At 45.5% G+C, this 14,867-nt stretch overlaps 1 protein-coding gene across 1 annotated transcript; it reads right to left on the reverse strand.

Annotated features, from left to right (window-relative positions):
- Positions 1-6,202: 6,202 nt before the first annotated feature.
- Positions 6,203-12,684, reverse strand: LOC142213774 (uncharacterized). Its single transcript, XM_075282257.1, has 3 exons — positions 12,595-12,684; positions 9,238-9,931; positions 6,203-7,906 (listed from the first exon to the last, which is right to left on the reverse strand). Exons 1-3 carry the CDS (start codon positions 12,619-12,621, stop codon positions 6,225-6,227), a joined length of 2,403 nt encoding a protein of 800 aa, XP_075138358.1. The 5' UTR covers positions 12,622-12,684; the 3' UTR covers positions 6,203-6,224.
- Positions 12,685-14,867: the final 2,183 nt, after the last annotated feature.

A 14,867-nucleotide genomic window follows, 5' to 3' on the forward strand; every position in this document is an offset into this window, starting at 1 on the left:
GCGTTGAATTCAGGGCACTCTTGGCTTTCTAGCGGTGTATTAAACCTCATGTGCCCCAGATGGTGAAAGGTCTTCTTTAAGGATTAGGCACAACAGCGAGATGCAGCTGAAAAAACATTGTGGGAAAAAATTGCAGTGAATCTCAATATATTTTTTTCCACAGTGTTTTTCATTGAGCTTTTGTCCCCAGCACTCCGCTGTCCCCGCCTGTGTCTGTTAGATACAGGATTTCCAGAAATGAGACCTAATTGGTTTCAGTGGTCCCATGAGGTGCAGGACTCCCAGCATGGAGGCACCGGCGCGAGACTGAATGGACACTGGCAGCGGACAACGGAGCAACAGGAACAGGTGAAGGCGCTTTTTATTTTTTATTTTACACCTCCCTCCCAGCACATGGGTCGCTCCAATTCCTGGACAAATCTTTAAAGGGTTTATCCATCTTTGTAATATTGATGGTCTGTCCTTGGGATAGACCATCAATATTACATCTGTGATGACACAACAGCCTGGACCTCTGCAGATCAGCTGTTCCAGGACAGCGCAGCTATAGGTAATGCTAACATTTCTAGGAGCCACGCTGTTCACTTTCCATACAGTATGTGGCAATAAGTTTAGGTAGTGCAGTGTTGCACATCGTATGGCGGGAGAGCAGCATGGCTCCTGATATGTTATTACCTTCAACCGCCCTGTCTTGGTATTGCTGGTTTGCAGGGATCCTGATGGTGGGCCCCTAGAAATAATTCCACTGGTGGGCCCTAGACACCCCAGTCCGACACTGCCTGTATTTGACCTCCAAAAGTAATTTCAATATGGAGGGCAACAACTTTATGTCATACATTTTCTCAGTTGTCTGAACACTAATGACTAATACAGAATATTGAAAATAAAAACTTTAATCGTTGCCTATAACAGCCAACCAACTCACAGCTTCATAAAATGAAAGCTGCGCTGTGATTGGTTGCTAGGGACAGCTCAGACTGTTTTGCTTTTAGACAGTTTTAATAGATCTTCCCCACTGGCTGTAGCTCCTGTATCTTAGATCTGCCCACTCACCTGGCAGTTGCTCCATGCTAGTATTTGTGGACTTGCTGGATCCATCTTCAGCGTTTCCCTCCATCTCTTCTCTCATCCTCTTTTTAGATCTACTCTCCTATATAGGGCTTCCAGGTCTTTTGGAAGCCACATACATTTTTTGTTGGCGAGAAGTTTTGCGTTTTTTAATGTTTTATCTCTTCTTCGCTTTCTTGGCTCCTCATCTTCTCGCTTCCTTTCTCTTTTCTCTGGGAGAACTGGAGAAATCGACACTTTCAGCTCCATAGTTGTCGTATTGGGCTGAGGACAGGCCATGATTTGTGCGGACACCGCACAGAAAACACACAGACGCCATTATAGTCTATGGGACGTGTGATTTCATTGCTCACCACTTTTACTGTGTTCGGTATTCTGTGTGTGTGTGTGGGGGGGGGGGGGGGTCCCCAAGCGGACTCCCCGAATGGAATACCGAACGCAGATGTGAACCAATCCTAAGTATATCCAGCATATGAGAGTCTTTCTGTATTTTTTTCTGTACATGTGTACCATTATACTGGAATTGTATTATATATTGCGACGCTCAGTATATTGAGATGTTAAAGCGTTTGTCCAGGAATTACTGTTTTCTGCAAAGAGGTCGGAGAAGGTGAAAAATAAGAAATACAATCTCATACTCACCTGTCCCCAATGTCTCCCATAGCCGTCTGGTCCAGTGGCTCCCGGGGCCTTGTTCTGGCAGATGTCATCATGACCTCACATGACTACTGAGGCCAATCAGCGGCCTATGGAAAGGACTTGTGACATCACAGGTGACGTATGTGAGTGATATCGCAGTTCCTTTCCTTAGGTTGCTGAGACAGATGATTGGCCTGATTACGTGTGGCGAGGACTGTTACTAGAACAAACCCCTGAATGCTGCTGGATAGAGGTAGGAGGATCAGGGACAAGTGAATGTGGGTTTTATTTTTTTCCTTCACTGGTCTCCTTGTAGAAACCTGTAATTCCTGGGGCAACTTGGTGTCTCAGTGGTTAGCACTACAGCCTTGCAGTGCTGGAGTTCTGGGTTTGAATCCTGCCAGGAACAACAGCTGCAAGGAGTTTTTATGTTCTCCCTGTGTTTGTGTGGATTTCCTCCCATTCTACAAAGACATACTGATACGGAAAAAAAAAGTACATTGTGATCCCTGTATGGGGCTCACAATCTACATAAAAAATCCTGTAATTTCAGGGGCCACATGGTGGCTCAGTGGTTAGCACTGCAGCCTTGCAGCGCTGGAGTCCTGGTGTTCAAATCCTGCCATGGGCAAAAAAACATCTGCAAGGAGTTTGTATGTTCTCCCCGTGTTTGCATGGATTTCCATCCCATATTCCAAAAAAAGACATACTGGTAGGGAAAAATGTACATTGTGAGCTCTATGTGGGGCTCAAAAAAAAATAAAAAATCCTGTAATTTCTGGACAACCTGTTTAAGGATTAGGCCTAACACAGCTAAAAAATTCAATGCGCTTAACCCCTTAGTGTTCAGCCACTTACATGCATACCTATGGCGGGGAGATATTTGATCGAATATTACTCGCTCATCTCTAATTGCTGTGTCTCATGTTATGGAAAAGCAGATTTTGCTGCAGTTTTTTTTTATCTAATGTCAGGGGTGGATTGAGCAGTATGGAGACATATAAGAACTTCCTATATATTTCCCATTTCTTTTGTAGCTATTCTTGGCTTTGGCACAAAAAAACTGCAGCAAAATCTGCAACAAAAAAGTTGCTTTTCCGCAATGTGGCACATGGTGTCCTGCAGCAAAAAAGCACGGGCCCCACTTTATCTAAAACCGGCCCTGCTTGTAGGCCCTCCCCCAGTAACCTGGCTTCTGATGGGCAGCCGTTGGAACCAATCCAATTGCAGCTTGCTGCTGCTAGCGTCTCTGTGCGCGGCAGTGGGATTCAGCAGAGAAGCTCAGACCAGCAGTGTGGAAGGTAAGTACAACTTACACACACACAAAACAACTTTTTCCCCTATTTTCCCCCAAAATCTTTCACTGCACTGATCCTCTCTGAGAACTACAAACCCCAGCAGCTCCAGATGTTCTGGAGCTATTGAGAGTTGTAGTCCCCACCCCAGCTATTTTCCCATTGTATTCTTATGCCGTTGCCTGCTCTAGGGCTCCAGCATAACAATACCTAAATCATAGAAACCGCCGAGTACTTTTCTGTCCCGCCACTTTCAGTTTGAAAATGGCGGACACCCAATAGACCTCATTATAGTCAATGGGGTCTGTCAGTATCCATGTGTAACCGCCGTTTTAATAGTCTGCCTCTTCTTAATTCGGTTCCTGCAGTGGACCAGTATGACGGAGAGCTTGCCACAGATGTGAGCCTAATATAATGCTATGGCTACACTATAACTTCTGTCATATATATTAAAGGGGTTGTCCAGGTATAGTTTTTTATGGTTTATCAGCAGGATAGGCCATAAATACCTGATCTGTAGGTGGCCAACACCCAGCCCTTGGACCAATCAGCTGTACAGAGCCACTTCCGGTGCCAGTCCTGAATACAATATGGGGCCAGAAGCAGAAAGCTCTGTCCACTGTATAATAGCCGGCATCATCACTGCATCTCAGCACATATTGAAGTCAGTGGGAGCTGAGCTGCAGTGAAAGCACTGGGTGACTAAACAGTAGATGAAGCTTTCTGCTTCCAGCCCCTATATTGGGTACCAAACGGGTGCCAGAAGTGGTTGCGTATAGCTAATGGGACCGTGTGTTAGTCCCCTAGCGATCAGGAATTTATGGCCTATCCTGAGGATACGCCATAAAAATAATTAAGCCTGAACAACCCCTTTAATATGCCCCACACGTGTCCTCCCGCACATGATGTTAGCACCCATACAAGATAATGACCCCACTACTGTTTATACCTCTTAGTCATAGCTATGACTAAGAGGTATAAACACCTCGAAACGCGTCAGCGGTATTCATCCGTAATGTAGGTCTCGTTTTGTTTTTTCATGCTTTTTGTCACTCAATGTGTCTGATTTATTTTTTCAAATTTTGGTAATTGCATACTGGTGAATGTGCTATGTTTTTACATTAGCTTCATTAAAAGCTAAGTTTTAATACATTGAAATCATCTTTGGTGCTGGATCGTTCTTTTTCTATTTTGCTTCCAAAATAATAAAACTTTTACTTACTTTCCCCTTGATGCTGAAGTCTCTCTCCCTACTTGTGTCCTCCGCAGCAGGACATCACAGGAGTCCTTCGTCTTCTATGTAGTGATCTATGTAGAGCAGGGACTACAGCGCCCTCTTTCTATCATAGATCTTTCTGCACAGCACACCAATACACTTGTAATTAGGGCTCCCCTAATCTGGAGCACCAGACCAAAGGTCTGTTGCTGCGGATCAGATATCTTGGGCCCCTTTGACCTGGCTCCCTCTCTCCCGGATAGGGGACATGTGATAAATGGGGAAACCTATTAAATCATAATAGATGAGGTATCTGCAAAGCTAAACCACTTCCATAGTTATCAAATAGTGTCAACGCCTTATACTGAGATCAAGGATCCTAGATCAAGGGGATAATGTTCAAGTGTCATACGGCAGAGTCAGGATAGCAGGACAGTTTATCATTCACATCACAATGTAAGTATGTCACTACTGACTAAATGCCAATTTGAACATTTTTCTAAAGAACATTTCCTGATCTGCAACTTATAAATGGTATGTTAATACCTGGAAAGTTCCTAAAAGAAACCAGAGGATGACTGACTGTATGCATTCCACATTATACTTATGTACCAAAAATATATGACCGTACTGTGCATGAAAGTTATAAGGGGACATAATGCTGCACTAGAAACATATGGCACGTACTGTATTTGGGAGTATTTTTACTATCCCTGCACCTGGTTTTCATATACCGTATTTTTCGTACTATAAGACGCACTTTTTTTCCCCAAAATTTGGGGGGAAAAGAAGGGTGCGTCTTATAGTCCGAATGTGGCGCCTGGCACTCGCTGTACTAGAGAGGCAGAAGCCGGAAAGGGATAGACGCCGGGGCCTGAGACATCGCTGCGCTCCTCTGCCCTGCATGAAGCCAGCAGCGGGAGAAGTGATGCTATTCCGCTTCTCCGTCCCCCCGCCGCTGGCTTCATGCAGGGCAGAGGAGCGCAGCGATGTCTCAGGCCCGGCACCTGTGCCAGCGTCTATCCCTCGCCGGCACCCGCCTCTCTAGTACAGCGGATGCCGGGTCAGTATCGGTGGCCCCTTCTCTCCCGGGGCCGGTCCCCACCGGCCCCGTACCTGTAGAGTTGCAGGCCGGCTCCTGCGCGGCGATATCGCAGGAGCCGACCTGTTCGGGTGACAGCCGGGAGCCTAATGAGGCTCCCGGGCCTGTCACTGCTATATTAGTATTACGGCTGGGTCTATGACCAGCCGTAATACTAATAGACAGAATGTCCCATAGACGGCAATACAGTTGTATTGCCGTCTATGGGACTTGCAATCAAGTGACCGCAGGTTCAAGCCCCCGGGGGGGGAATAAAATAGTAAAAAAAAAAAAAAAAAGCTTTAAAAATATAAATAAAAGTTCTAAATCACCTCCTGTCCCTAGAAAAAAAAAAAATAATTATATATATATATATATATATATCTCTATCTATCATAAACCACCGGGTTTTTTTTCAATACAAGGTGATCTAAGCAATAGATATTCCCCAAAATGGTATAACTAAAAAGTACAGCTGGCCCCACAAAAAAAAACACTCTATGCATCCCCGTACAGCTGCAGGGTCACCTGTCAATGTGGCCTTGCAGCTGTTGCAAAACTACAACTCCCATATATTAAATATTTTACCATTTTTTGCTTCAAAAATTTTTTTTCCCCATTTTCCTCCTCTAAAACCTATATATAGTCCAGTGCGTCTTATAGTCCGAAAAATACGGTAACTATTACTATATGAGGGAGAGTGAGTCTTTTTTCTTTATTTATAAGTGTGTATGTGTGTGTATATGTCTAATTCTGGAACTGCCACTCTAAGAAACGCAAATAGTGAAAGCACCTGAAACATAAGGCAAAATAAATGAGAGTACAACTATGTCGCAAACAGGAGAATTAAAAACATTGCATTTTATATTAAATTCATAACAAAAATTTATATTCGAAAACCTGTCTAGCCCCCTTAACGTGGGCTTCATTTTCTCCTCTGGACCTCTCTCCGCTCTTTTTTCAAATGAACATTTTCATGGGACTTTAGCTGTGTGGATTCATTAAAAGCTTTTCCACACTTAGTACAGACATGTGGTTTCTGTCCCATATGAAGACGTTCATGTCTTCGCAGGTTGGAGCTTTGTGTAAACCTCTTGCCGCACTCCTGACACTTGAAGGGTTTCTCGCCATTGTGGATTCTGTGATGACTGGCTAAGGATGAACGATCGCTAAATCGCTTCCCGCACACAAGACACTCGTACGGCTTCTCGCCACTGTGGATTCTCTGGTGGGACACAAGGGTTGACTGCTGACTAAAGCTTTTGCCACATTCTTTGCAGCTGAACGGTTTCTCTCCTGTGTGGATTCTCTGGTGTATAACAAGCGTAGTGTTGTCTGCAAAGCATTTCCCACAATCAGAGCAAGGAAATGGCTTTGCTTCTTTATGAGTCCTAAGGTGCTCAGCAAATAATGATTTAGCAAAGAACAGGTTCCCACACTCCATGCACTGGAATGGTTTATTGACTGCATGTGCTTTCTGATGTAAGAGCAGCATCGAATGCTGGACAAAGCGCTTCCCACAGACTGGACAGACATAAAGTTTTTCTTCTATGTGGCTCTTCTGATGAAGATCGAGCAGTGCCTGTTGCAGAAAGCGCTTCCCACACTTCGTGCATGAATAGACTGCTTTTACAGATGACCGCTTTCTGTCTTGGATCATCTTCTTACATTTACTACATGTCTTACTCTGTCCGGTGACGCATGAACGTACATGCCACCTTAACATGTCTGCTTTTTGTTGAAATCTGGTTTTGATCACTACAATAGAGAATTTTTTTCCACATTTATTGCAATCTTGTAGCTTCCGTGAAATTTTTTGGAAAACTTCACTTTTGCTTCTTAAATATTTATCTCGAAATTTGCAGCTATTTGCTAACTTACTTCCTAATATACGTGACTTTTTGCATTTTCTTCTACTAGTACAACGCTGGATTCTGCCAGACTTCCCTCTATCGATGCTGTGCACAGTAAGGATTCCAGATCCCTTGTCTACACTAGAAGAATGACTTCTACACATCTTCTTAGAAGGGTTTGTGATTTTATTAATCCCAACTAAAGTGTTGACATCTGGGCACTGATTCACCGCCTTATCATTCCCTGAAACGCAGGTGCAAGGTCTTTTTCCAGGGTAAGTGACAATTGGTTTCATTTGGTCCCTGGCAGAATACAGTCTTTCCCCACAATTACTTCTGTCTCTAGGTTCTGTGCTTTTCTGTCTACAAATGTATTTGGGATTTGTTTTACTATGACCATCTTGCTCCAATTTCTCTATGCCTTCAGCAGCTATTTTGGGATCACTATGGTGTTGCTTGACTCCTTTATCAGGCCCAGTTTGGAGATGTGGGAGATCTTTGCTTGTGTTAGCATTACATGTATGGCTTTCTGTGTCTAATAAGAGAACTTTTTTCTCACGTACAGGTGACTCTGGAATTGAAACAGGCAGTGAGGTATCCACAGCTTTGCTGCTTTCGGAAGCTTTCTTCTCAATGACTTTGTGACAGCTTTCTGATTTCTCCAATACACCCCCTTCTGCTCTTCCAGTAACGCTCTTCTTCTTAAAGGACTGTGAAGTGCAGCTTCCTGAGTTTTGCTTCATGCTACTCAAATCTGTAAAAAGAAATGGTTGTAATTCTTGTAATAGATAGTGCATAATATATTATCTACTGTATCTATAAGAACTGGTAGAGGTAGACAGTAGAGATGAGCGAGTACTATTCGAAACTCCCATTTCCAATAGCACGCACCCATAGGAATGAATGGACGCAGCAGGGGGTTAAGCGGCCGGCTGCCAGCAAAGTCTGTGTGCCGGCCGCTTCCATTCATTCCTATGGGTGTGTGCTATTGGAATATCGTGCCAGATATTGTGCTGCGCTGTTCAAGTTCAAATCTCAGTTCTCCAGAGAACTACACCAAAATGGCCGCTCGGTACTGCGAATGCCCGAGCTGCCATTTTGGTGTAGTTCTCTGGAAAACTGAGTTTTGAACTGAGATTTGAACTCTAACAACGCGGCACAATATCCGGGGAGGAGATGGGCAGACGGAGCACAAGCAGTGGAAGGGTGGTATTAAAGGTATAACAAGGGGGGTGCTCAGAGGCCTTTTGGACCGCCCAGGGTGCTCCATGGGGTTAATTTGCATAAAGAAAGAAAGCGGTTTAAAAAGAAATGTTGGGGACAACAGAAAAAGTAAAGGTAGTAGTACAATAGCCTTTTTAAAGGCTATTCAGACGTGTTTAGCGCAAAAGCACTTTTTCCAATGATAGGCCGGGTTCACACGGGAGTGTGCATACAGTGCACCGGCATCCAGTGGTGGCATTGCACTCCGGATTAGGCCCAAATGAATGGGCCTAGTCGGGAGGGAGTGTCTTTAGGCGGATGTCGGTGGCTGAATCAGCCACGGAATCCGCCTGAAGAAAGGGCATGTCGCTTTTTTCCGCGAGCAGGAAGAAAACACTCACGGAAAAAGGAAATGACCGGCTCCCATTAAAGTGAATAAGAGGCGGTTTTTTGAGCATGATTTTGATGCGGATTCCGCTTCAAAATCCTATCAAACTGGGGTACACATATCACAGGTTGAGAAGCACTGCTGTATAGTGGCCAAGTACCATTCCTACAGATTTGCTCCAATTGCTTTTAAGTTGAGCAGCAGTAATAGTACCTAGTAAGTATATAGTGTACACTGCTATTTATTTCCTGTTTTGTATATAACAAGGACCAGCCAGCCCCCAAACATCTCATCCATGTGGGGGCTGTCTGTATTGTCCTACTTATTACATATGTATGGCCTAACCTAAGGATAGTTCATAAAAAGAAATACCTAGACAACTTCTTTCAGCATGTCTACAGGAGGATCAGAACAGAAAGACTCTTGCAGTAACAAGATCTGAGTTGTAAATACGTAAGTAAATTATTTATTAATAACTAGTTCATTTTCCTTACCGGACAGTAACTTTGTTGCTGGGTTGAATCTTGTGCTGCGACGTATGCCTGCCCTCACTGGAGCTGGTGATGTGGATTGCTGTGAAGTTTCCTGTTGCTTTAAAAGACACTGAATACTTCTATGGGGGTCGCACTCAGTCCCAGAGCTGCTGGTTTTATCTTGTGAATAAGGTCTCGTGCATGCTGATCTCCCACACTTATCTGACCGAGGTTCTTGCCACCTGTATACTCGCTTGAGCCGGTAGTCTTCCATATCCCTGAGGAATTTCTCCCTTTTCTTTAGCTCTGTTTCCTTACGGAATTCTGTCAAGGATTTTTCCACTTTTGCTTTCAAAGCTTTCCATTTCTCTTCAGGTAGGCAGGAAGTCAATTGTAGCTCAATGGTAGAAATCTGTTCCCTTGTCTTCTTAATAGATTTCTGTAGGTAATTGATAGTCAATACCATTAAGTCCAACGAACATCTGTTTAGAATATTCTCAAATTCCTTGCAGTAAAGCTCATCCTCCTTAAATAATGTGGGGTGTAAATGAGAACGCAGTTTACGCGGAATCCGATTCGTACGATAGTAATCGGCTAATGTTGTACAATGAAGCTCTTGGGAAGCCAATTTTCTGGATTGCTGTTCATAGTCGCGTATGCGCAGTTCCACTGCTGGAATATGAAGAAAGTCCCTAGAAGTTACTGGAGATCTATCCTGTACAGCACAGAGAGAGAATGTGTTATTGGACATCGGGGACTATGTACCTACAACAAAGTCAGTAGGCGCAGTATATTCAGTACCACTGTATAAGAACATATTCAGATCTACCATAACAAACATATAGAACAGACTGATGGCACTCAAGGAGTGAACACAAGGAAACAGGGCTGCAGAGTAGGCAACCAGGCCACCAATTCCAACTCCTTGATTTTTCCCAACGCTCGACATTTGACTTCTGGCTGACAGACCCGATCATACAGAGAGTACAGCACCTCTAACTCACAGAAAAGCCAGTAATAAATATGGAACAAGCAGCGCATCTAATTCATTGTATCATACTAATATTTATATCATAGAATTCTAAATAAACAAATATGTTAAGTCGGAGTCAGTATTGTCTGAATACTGGGCCTGAATCCGACTCGATAACCCTGGACTCAAGTTAAAAGGGTTGATCCTTTGAAAGCAATTTACTCCCTATCCATCGGGCGGGCGATACCTTGCAGAGTGGTGGGGATCCGACCACCCAGAGAATATTTGTAGGGTTCACTACAAATATTCCCTGGGGGTTTAGCCCAGCTCATTGGAGCAGCTGATATTGACCAGGACAAGTTTTAGAGGGAAAAAAAAAAAAAAAAGTTAAATTCCAATTCCTGGTTCACTTATTTTGACCTCTTTTTAAAGCATACTGACTCACTCATTTCCTGAAGAGTTGCCTGGTGCGGCAACTAGAATAATAATCCCCCATTTCCACCACATTGGCCAGATTTGTGGAAAGTACCTCTGTGTCTGAGATTTCTTGCTTTGTTCTGAACGAGTCAGTTTTCCATGCTGTAGATAAGAATTTATCCAAAAACATTCAGCCATTTATGGAGGAGTCAGAGTTTCACATAATGACTCCATAGCCCAGATACTGACATATGGTCTAGGACACAAGTCCTACAGTGCCCCCTTATGGTGCCATCGGCTTACTACATATCATTTATCTCCTGTAATTTATCAATTACTCCATATGCCTCTGCCGTGTACTGTGTATGTGTCGATACCAGCCTTTCCCAAAGAGCGTGACATGTCTAAGACTAGTGATTATTTTACTAAGGCTGATATCATTGAGGAATTCTTCTACATCTCTTTCATAACTGCAGTGAACAAGGTGCAGGAGGATGGAAAGCTCCCTGTGACCTTGTATCACATTATACACTATATGATGAGAATAGTTATAGAATAAGGCATATTAGTTGTATCAGATTGATTCCTGAGCACCACAAATCCGTTCTATATGTAGAATATGACCTGATTATGCTTCTTAAAGTACCACCAGTACCGTCCCCATGTAGTATATCACACTGCTCTGCCACATCTCTCAGTACCAGCAGTGCCCTCTCCCTGTCATGTATCACACTGCTCTGCCACATCTTTCAGTATATTCCTGTGTCTGCCACATCTCAATGTTATGTATCATGTGGTTCTGCCACATCTCTCAGTACAAGTGCCCTCGCCATGTAACACAGTTTTGCCACATATCTCATAGTACCAGCAGTGTCCCTCCATGTCATATATCACACTCCTGTCACCCATCATCAGTGTCCCTCCATGTCATGTATCACACTCCTGTCATCTATCAGTGTCCCTCCATGTCATGTATCACACTCCTGTCACCCATCATCATTGTCCCTCCATGACATGTATCACACTCCTGTCACCTATCAGTGTCCCTCCATGTCATATATCACACTCCTGTCACCCGTCATCAGTGTCCCTCCATGTCATATATCACACTCCTGTCACCCGTCATCAGTGTCCCTCCATGTCATGTATCACACTCCTGTCACCGATCAGTGTCCCTCCATGTCATGTATCACACTCCTGTCACCCATCATCAGTGTCCCTCCATGTCATGTATCACACTCCTGTCACCTATCAGTGTCCCTCCATGTCATGTATCACACACCTGTCACCCATCATCAGTGTCCCTCCATGTCATGTATCACACACCTGTCACCCATCATCAGTGTCCCTCAATGTCATGTATCACACTCCTGTCACCCATCATCAGTGTCCCTCCATGTCATGTATCACACTCCTGTCACCCATCATCAGTGTCCCTCCATGTCATGTATCACACTCCTCTGTCACCCATCAGTGTCCCTCCATGACATGTATCACACTCCTGTCACCCATCAGTGTCCCTCCATGACATGTATCACACTCCTGTCACCTATCAGTGTCCCTCCATGTCATGTATCACACTCCTGTCACCCATCATCAGTGTCCCTCCATGTCATGTATCACACACCTGTCACCCATCATCAGTGTCCCTCCATGTCATGTATCACACACCTGTCACCCATCATCAGTGTCTCTCCATGACATGTATCACACTCCTGTCACCCATCATCAGTGTCCCTCCATGTCATGTATCACACTCCTGTCACCTATCAGTGTCCCTCCATGACATGTATCACACTCCTGTCACCTATCAGTGTCCCTCCATGTCATGTATCACACTCCTGTCACCTATCAGTGTCCCTCCATGTCATGCATCACACTCCTGTCACCTATCAGTGTCCCTCCATGTCATGTATCACACTCCTGTCACCTATCAGCAGCGCCCCTCGTGCCATGCTTCGTACAGTTCTGCCTCTTTCCCCGCATACCTCGTGAGATCCCACAACCGCTGTCATATTGCCCGCTGAGAAGTGCAGACTACAGACGCTTCCGCTTACAGCGCACACTAGTAGCACCACCACCCAAGATCACGCGATACAGCAGTTACTTCTGACGTCACGTAGGAGTCATGTGACATGCCGTATTTGACCTAAGTGCTGGGACGGGTATCTGGCTAACGGCCGGTGTAGGCTTCAGCTTCTCTTGCGCTGCGCCATGAACTTCCCAATGATATCCATTGGGGCTTGTTGGTCGTGTAATAAAGGCCTTGAGAAATGTTGTGGCCTGCTGACCCCATGTTAGGCCGTGGCTCCGTCATGTGGCAGATGGCTACTGCTGCTAGTTTCATATCCTGCCTCTAAGAAGTGGAGGGCCCTATTCACACTGCCAGCTTTCTGCTTTTATAATGGCTGGCACACTGGCCCATTCTCTTCTATGGCCTCTCGCCCACCCACAGATTTCAGATATGACTAACTTCACAACTGCGCCAGGTAAAACGGCCAGAAAAATGGAAAATTGCTGGATGAAAAACTTGGGTTTGCAGGAATATTTTGTGATAGATATTTGATTGAAGAACTCGTGATGCAAATGTGAATCCAGCGTCAGCGTGTTATCCGATTTTATAATGGCCAACACACTGACCCATTCTCTTCTATGGCCCCTTATACACAACTGTGTTTTTAAAGTCTCCACGTGGGGCCATGAACCTGGAAACAAACCCAGGGCAGGTCCTATTACTTTCTATTCTGCTGCCTGGGATTATGCATTGAAGTTGTATGGGCTTGTGGAGTATATGAAGGACACAAGGATCTGTTTTTATCATGGACCCATTAAGGGCACACAGTTCTGTGTATGTATTCTTATGAGGGGTTGTGGTTGCATCAGGCAATACTTCTAGCAAGCTCCCATTCTCAACATTGTGCTGTCTTTCACCCATCCTATCCTACTAATCCTATCCTACTAATATTATAATCCAACTAATATTATAAATGTGAAAGTTTGTGGATATGGATGTTTGTTCCTCAATCACAGCCAAACGGCTGAACGGATTGGGCTGAAATTTTACACAAATATTTAACAGGAAGGAAACATAGGCTACTTGGCAAGCCATGCACTCCACCGACAGGCCCACCGCTACAGGCGAAACAGAGCCCTTGCTCCACTGCAGGACCTGAGATGATGTCATCGCAGGTCTGTCAGCGGGGCTCCGATTAGTGCACGGCAGGCTATGGGTGGGCCGGTGGAGAAGCAGCGCAGCCTGATACGTCCGTGGCAGGCTCTGTGCGGTTCGATGTCCGAGCTGGCCAACATGGTGGCTGCTCGCATCCCCAGCGTGCCGCAGCCAGGCTGCCTGGCTCTGCGGGTCCCAACGACTTCATCGGCGGCAGCAAGGGAGCAACACAGCTCATGCAGCGACGAAGACACACAGCTAAACTCTCCAGGGGAGAACACAGCACCTGGCTGTTCTGGATGGGTAAGTACCCTGGCAGACTCTACAGTGTAGATACGGCGTCCAAAACGTGGCCTGGGCAGCGCCACATCAGTTGGCTGTGTCGGCTGGGTAGGTACCCCGCCAGACTGTAGGGTGCAGCTAAAGTAAGCCAACCGTCCAGCCACGGTCAAGCGGTGCAGGGGGCCTGGACAGCGCAAAAGGACCTTAGAATTTTGGGGCGGTGGGCCAACGGGCGAGCAATTTGGGGGCCTGGGGGGCACGCAGGAGATTGGTACACAGGACAGAGATGGGGGGTACGAGGAGGGTGCCCGGTCCCGCGGGGCAGGGAGGGTGGTCCAGGGGCCACGGTAAATGAAGAGGCGGGGGACAGCAACCCAGGGGCAAAGGGGGTCCGCCATGGCGCACGGCGGATCTTCTCCGCCACCAATACTGCAACTGTACGCGTTCAACGCCACCTACAACCCACAGACGAATTCGCGGGCAGATGCTAGTGTGCTAAAAAAGTGGGGAACGTGCCACACTAAAAAAGTGCACAAGGATGCATATGGAAAGTCCCCTCTGAAAAGAGAAGAACCCCTGAACAAACCCCAACCCTCCAAGCCAAAAGGGTCAGGGCACCAATGGTCTCCCTGGTGAAGCAAGGACCTCTTGCTCCTGGCCTCTACATGAGCTCTCACCCGAGTGTACTACCAGGAGCTACAGTTAGGGCCAGAAATATTTGGACAGTGACACAATTTTCGAGAGTTGGGCTCTGCATGCCACCACATTGGTTTTGAAATGAAACCTCTACAACAGAATTCAAGTGCAGAT

The sequence above is a fragment of the Leptodactylus fuscus genome, chromosome 7 (assembly GCF_031893055.1).
Source record: "Leptodactylus fuscus isolate aLepFus1 chromosome 7, aLepFus1.hap2, whole genome shotgun sequence".
NCBI classification, from domain to species: domain Eukaryota; kingdom Metazoa; phylum Chordata; class Amphibia; order Anura; family Leptodactylidae; genus Leptodactylus; species Leptodactylus fuscus.

What these genes read in the sequence shown, in the direction of transcription:
- LOC142213774 (XM_075282257.1), bottom strand. Translation starts at nt 12,621, where the DNA reads ATGACAGCGGTTGTGGGATCTCACGAG. An exon ending in CGGTTGTGGGATCTCACGAG is followed by an intron (nt 9,932 to 12,594) that starts GTATGCGGGGAA and finishes TGTGCTGTACAG; the next exon opens with GATAGATCTCCAGTAACTTC. An exon ending in AGCAACAAAGTTACTGTCCG is followed by an intron (nt 7,907 to 9,237) that starts GTAAGGAAAATG and finishes TTCTTTTTACAG; the next exon opens with ATTTGAGTAGCATGAAGCAA.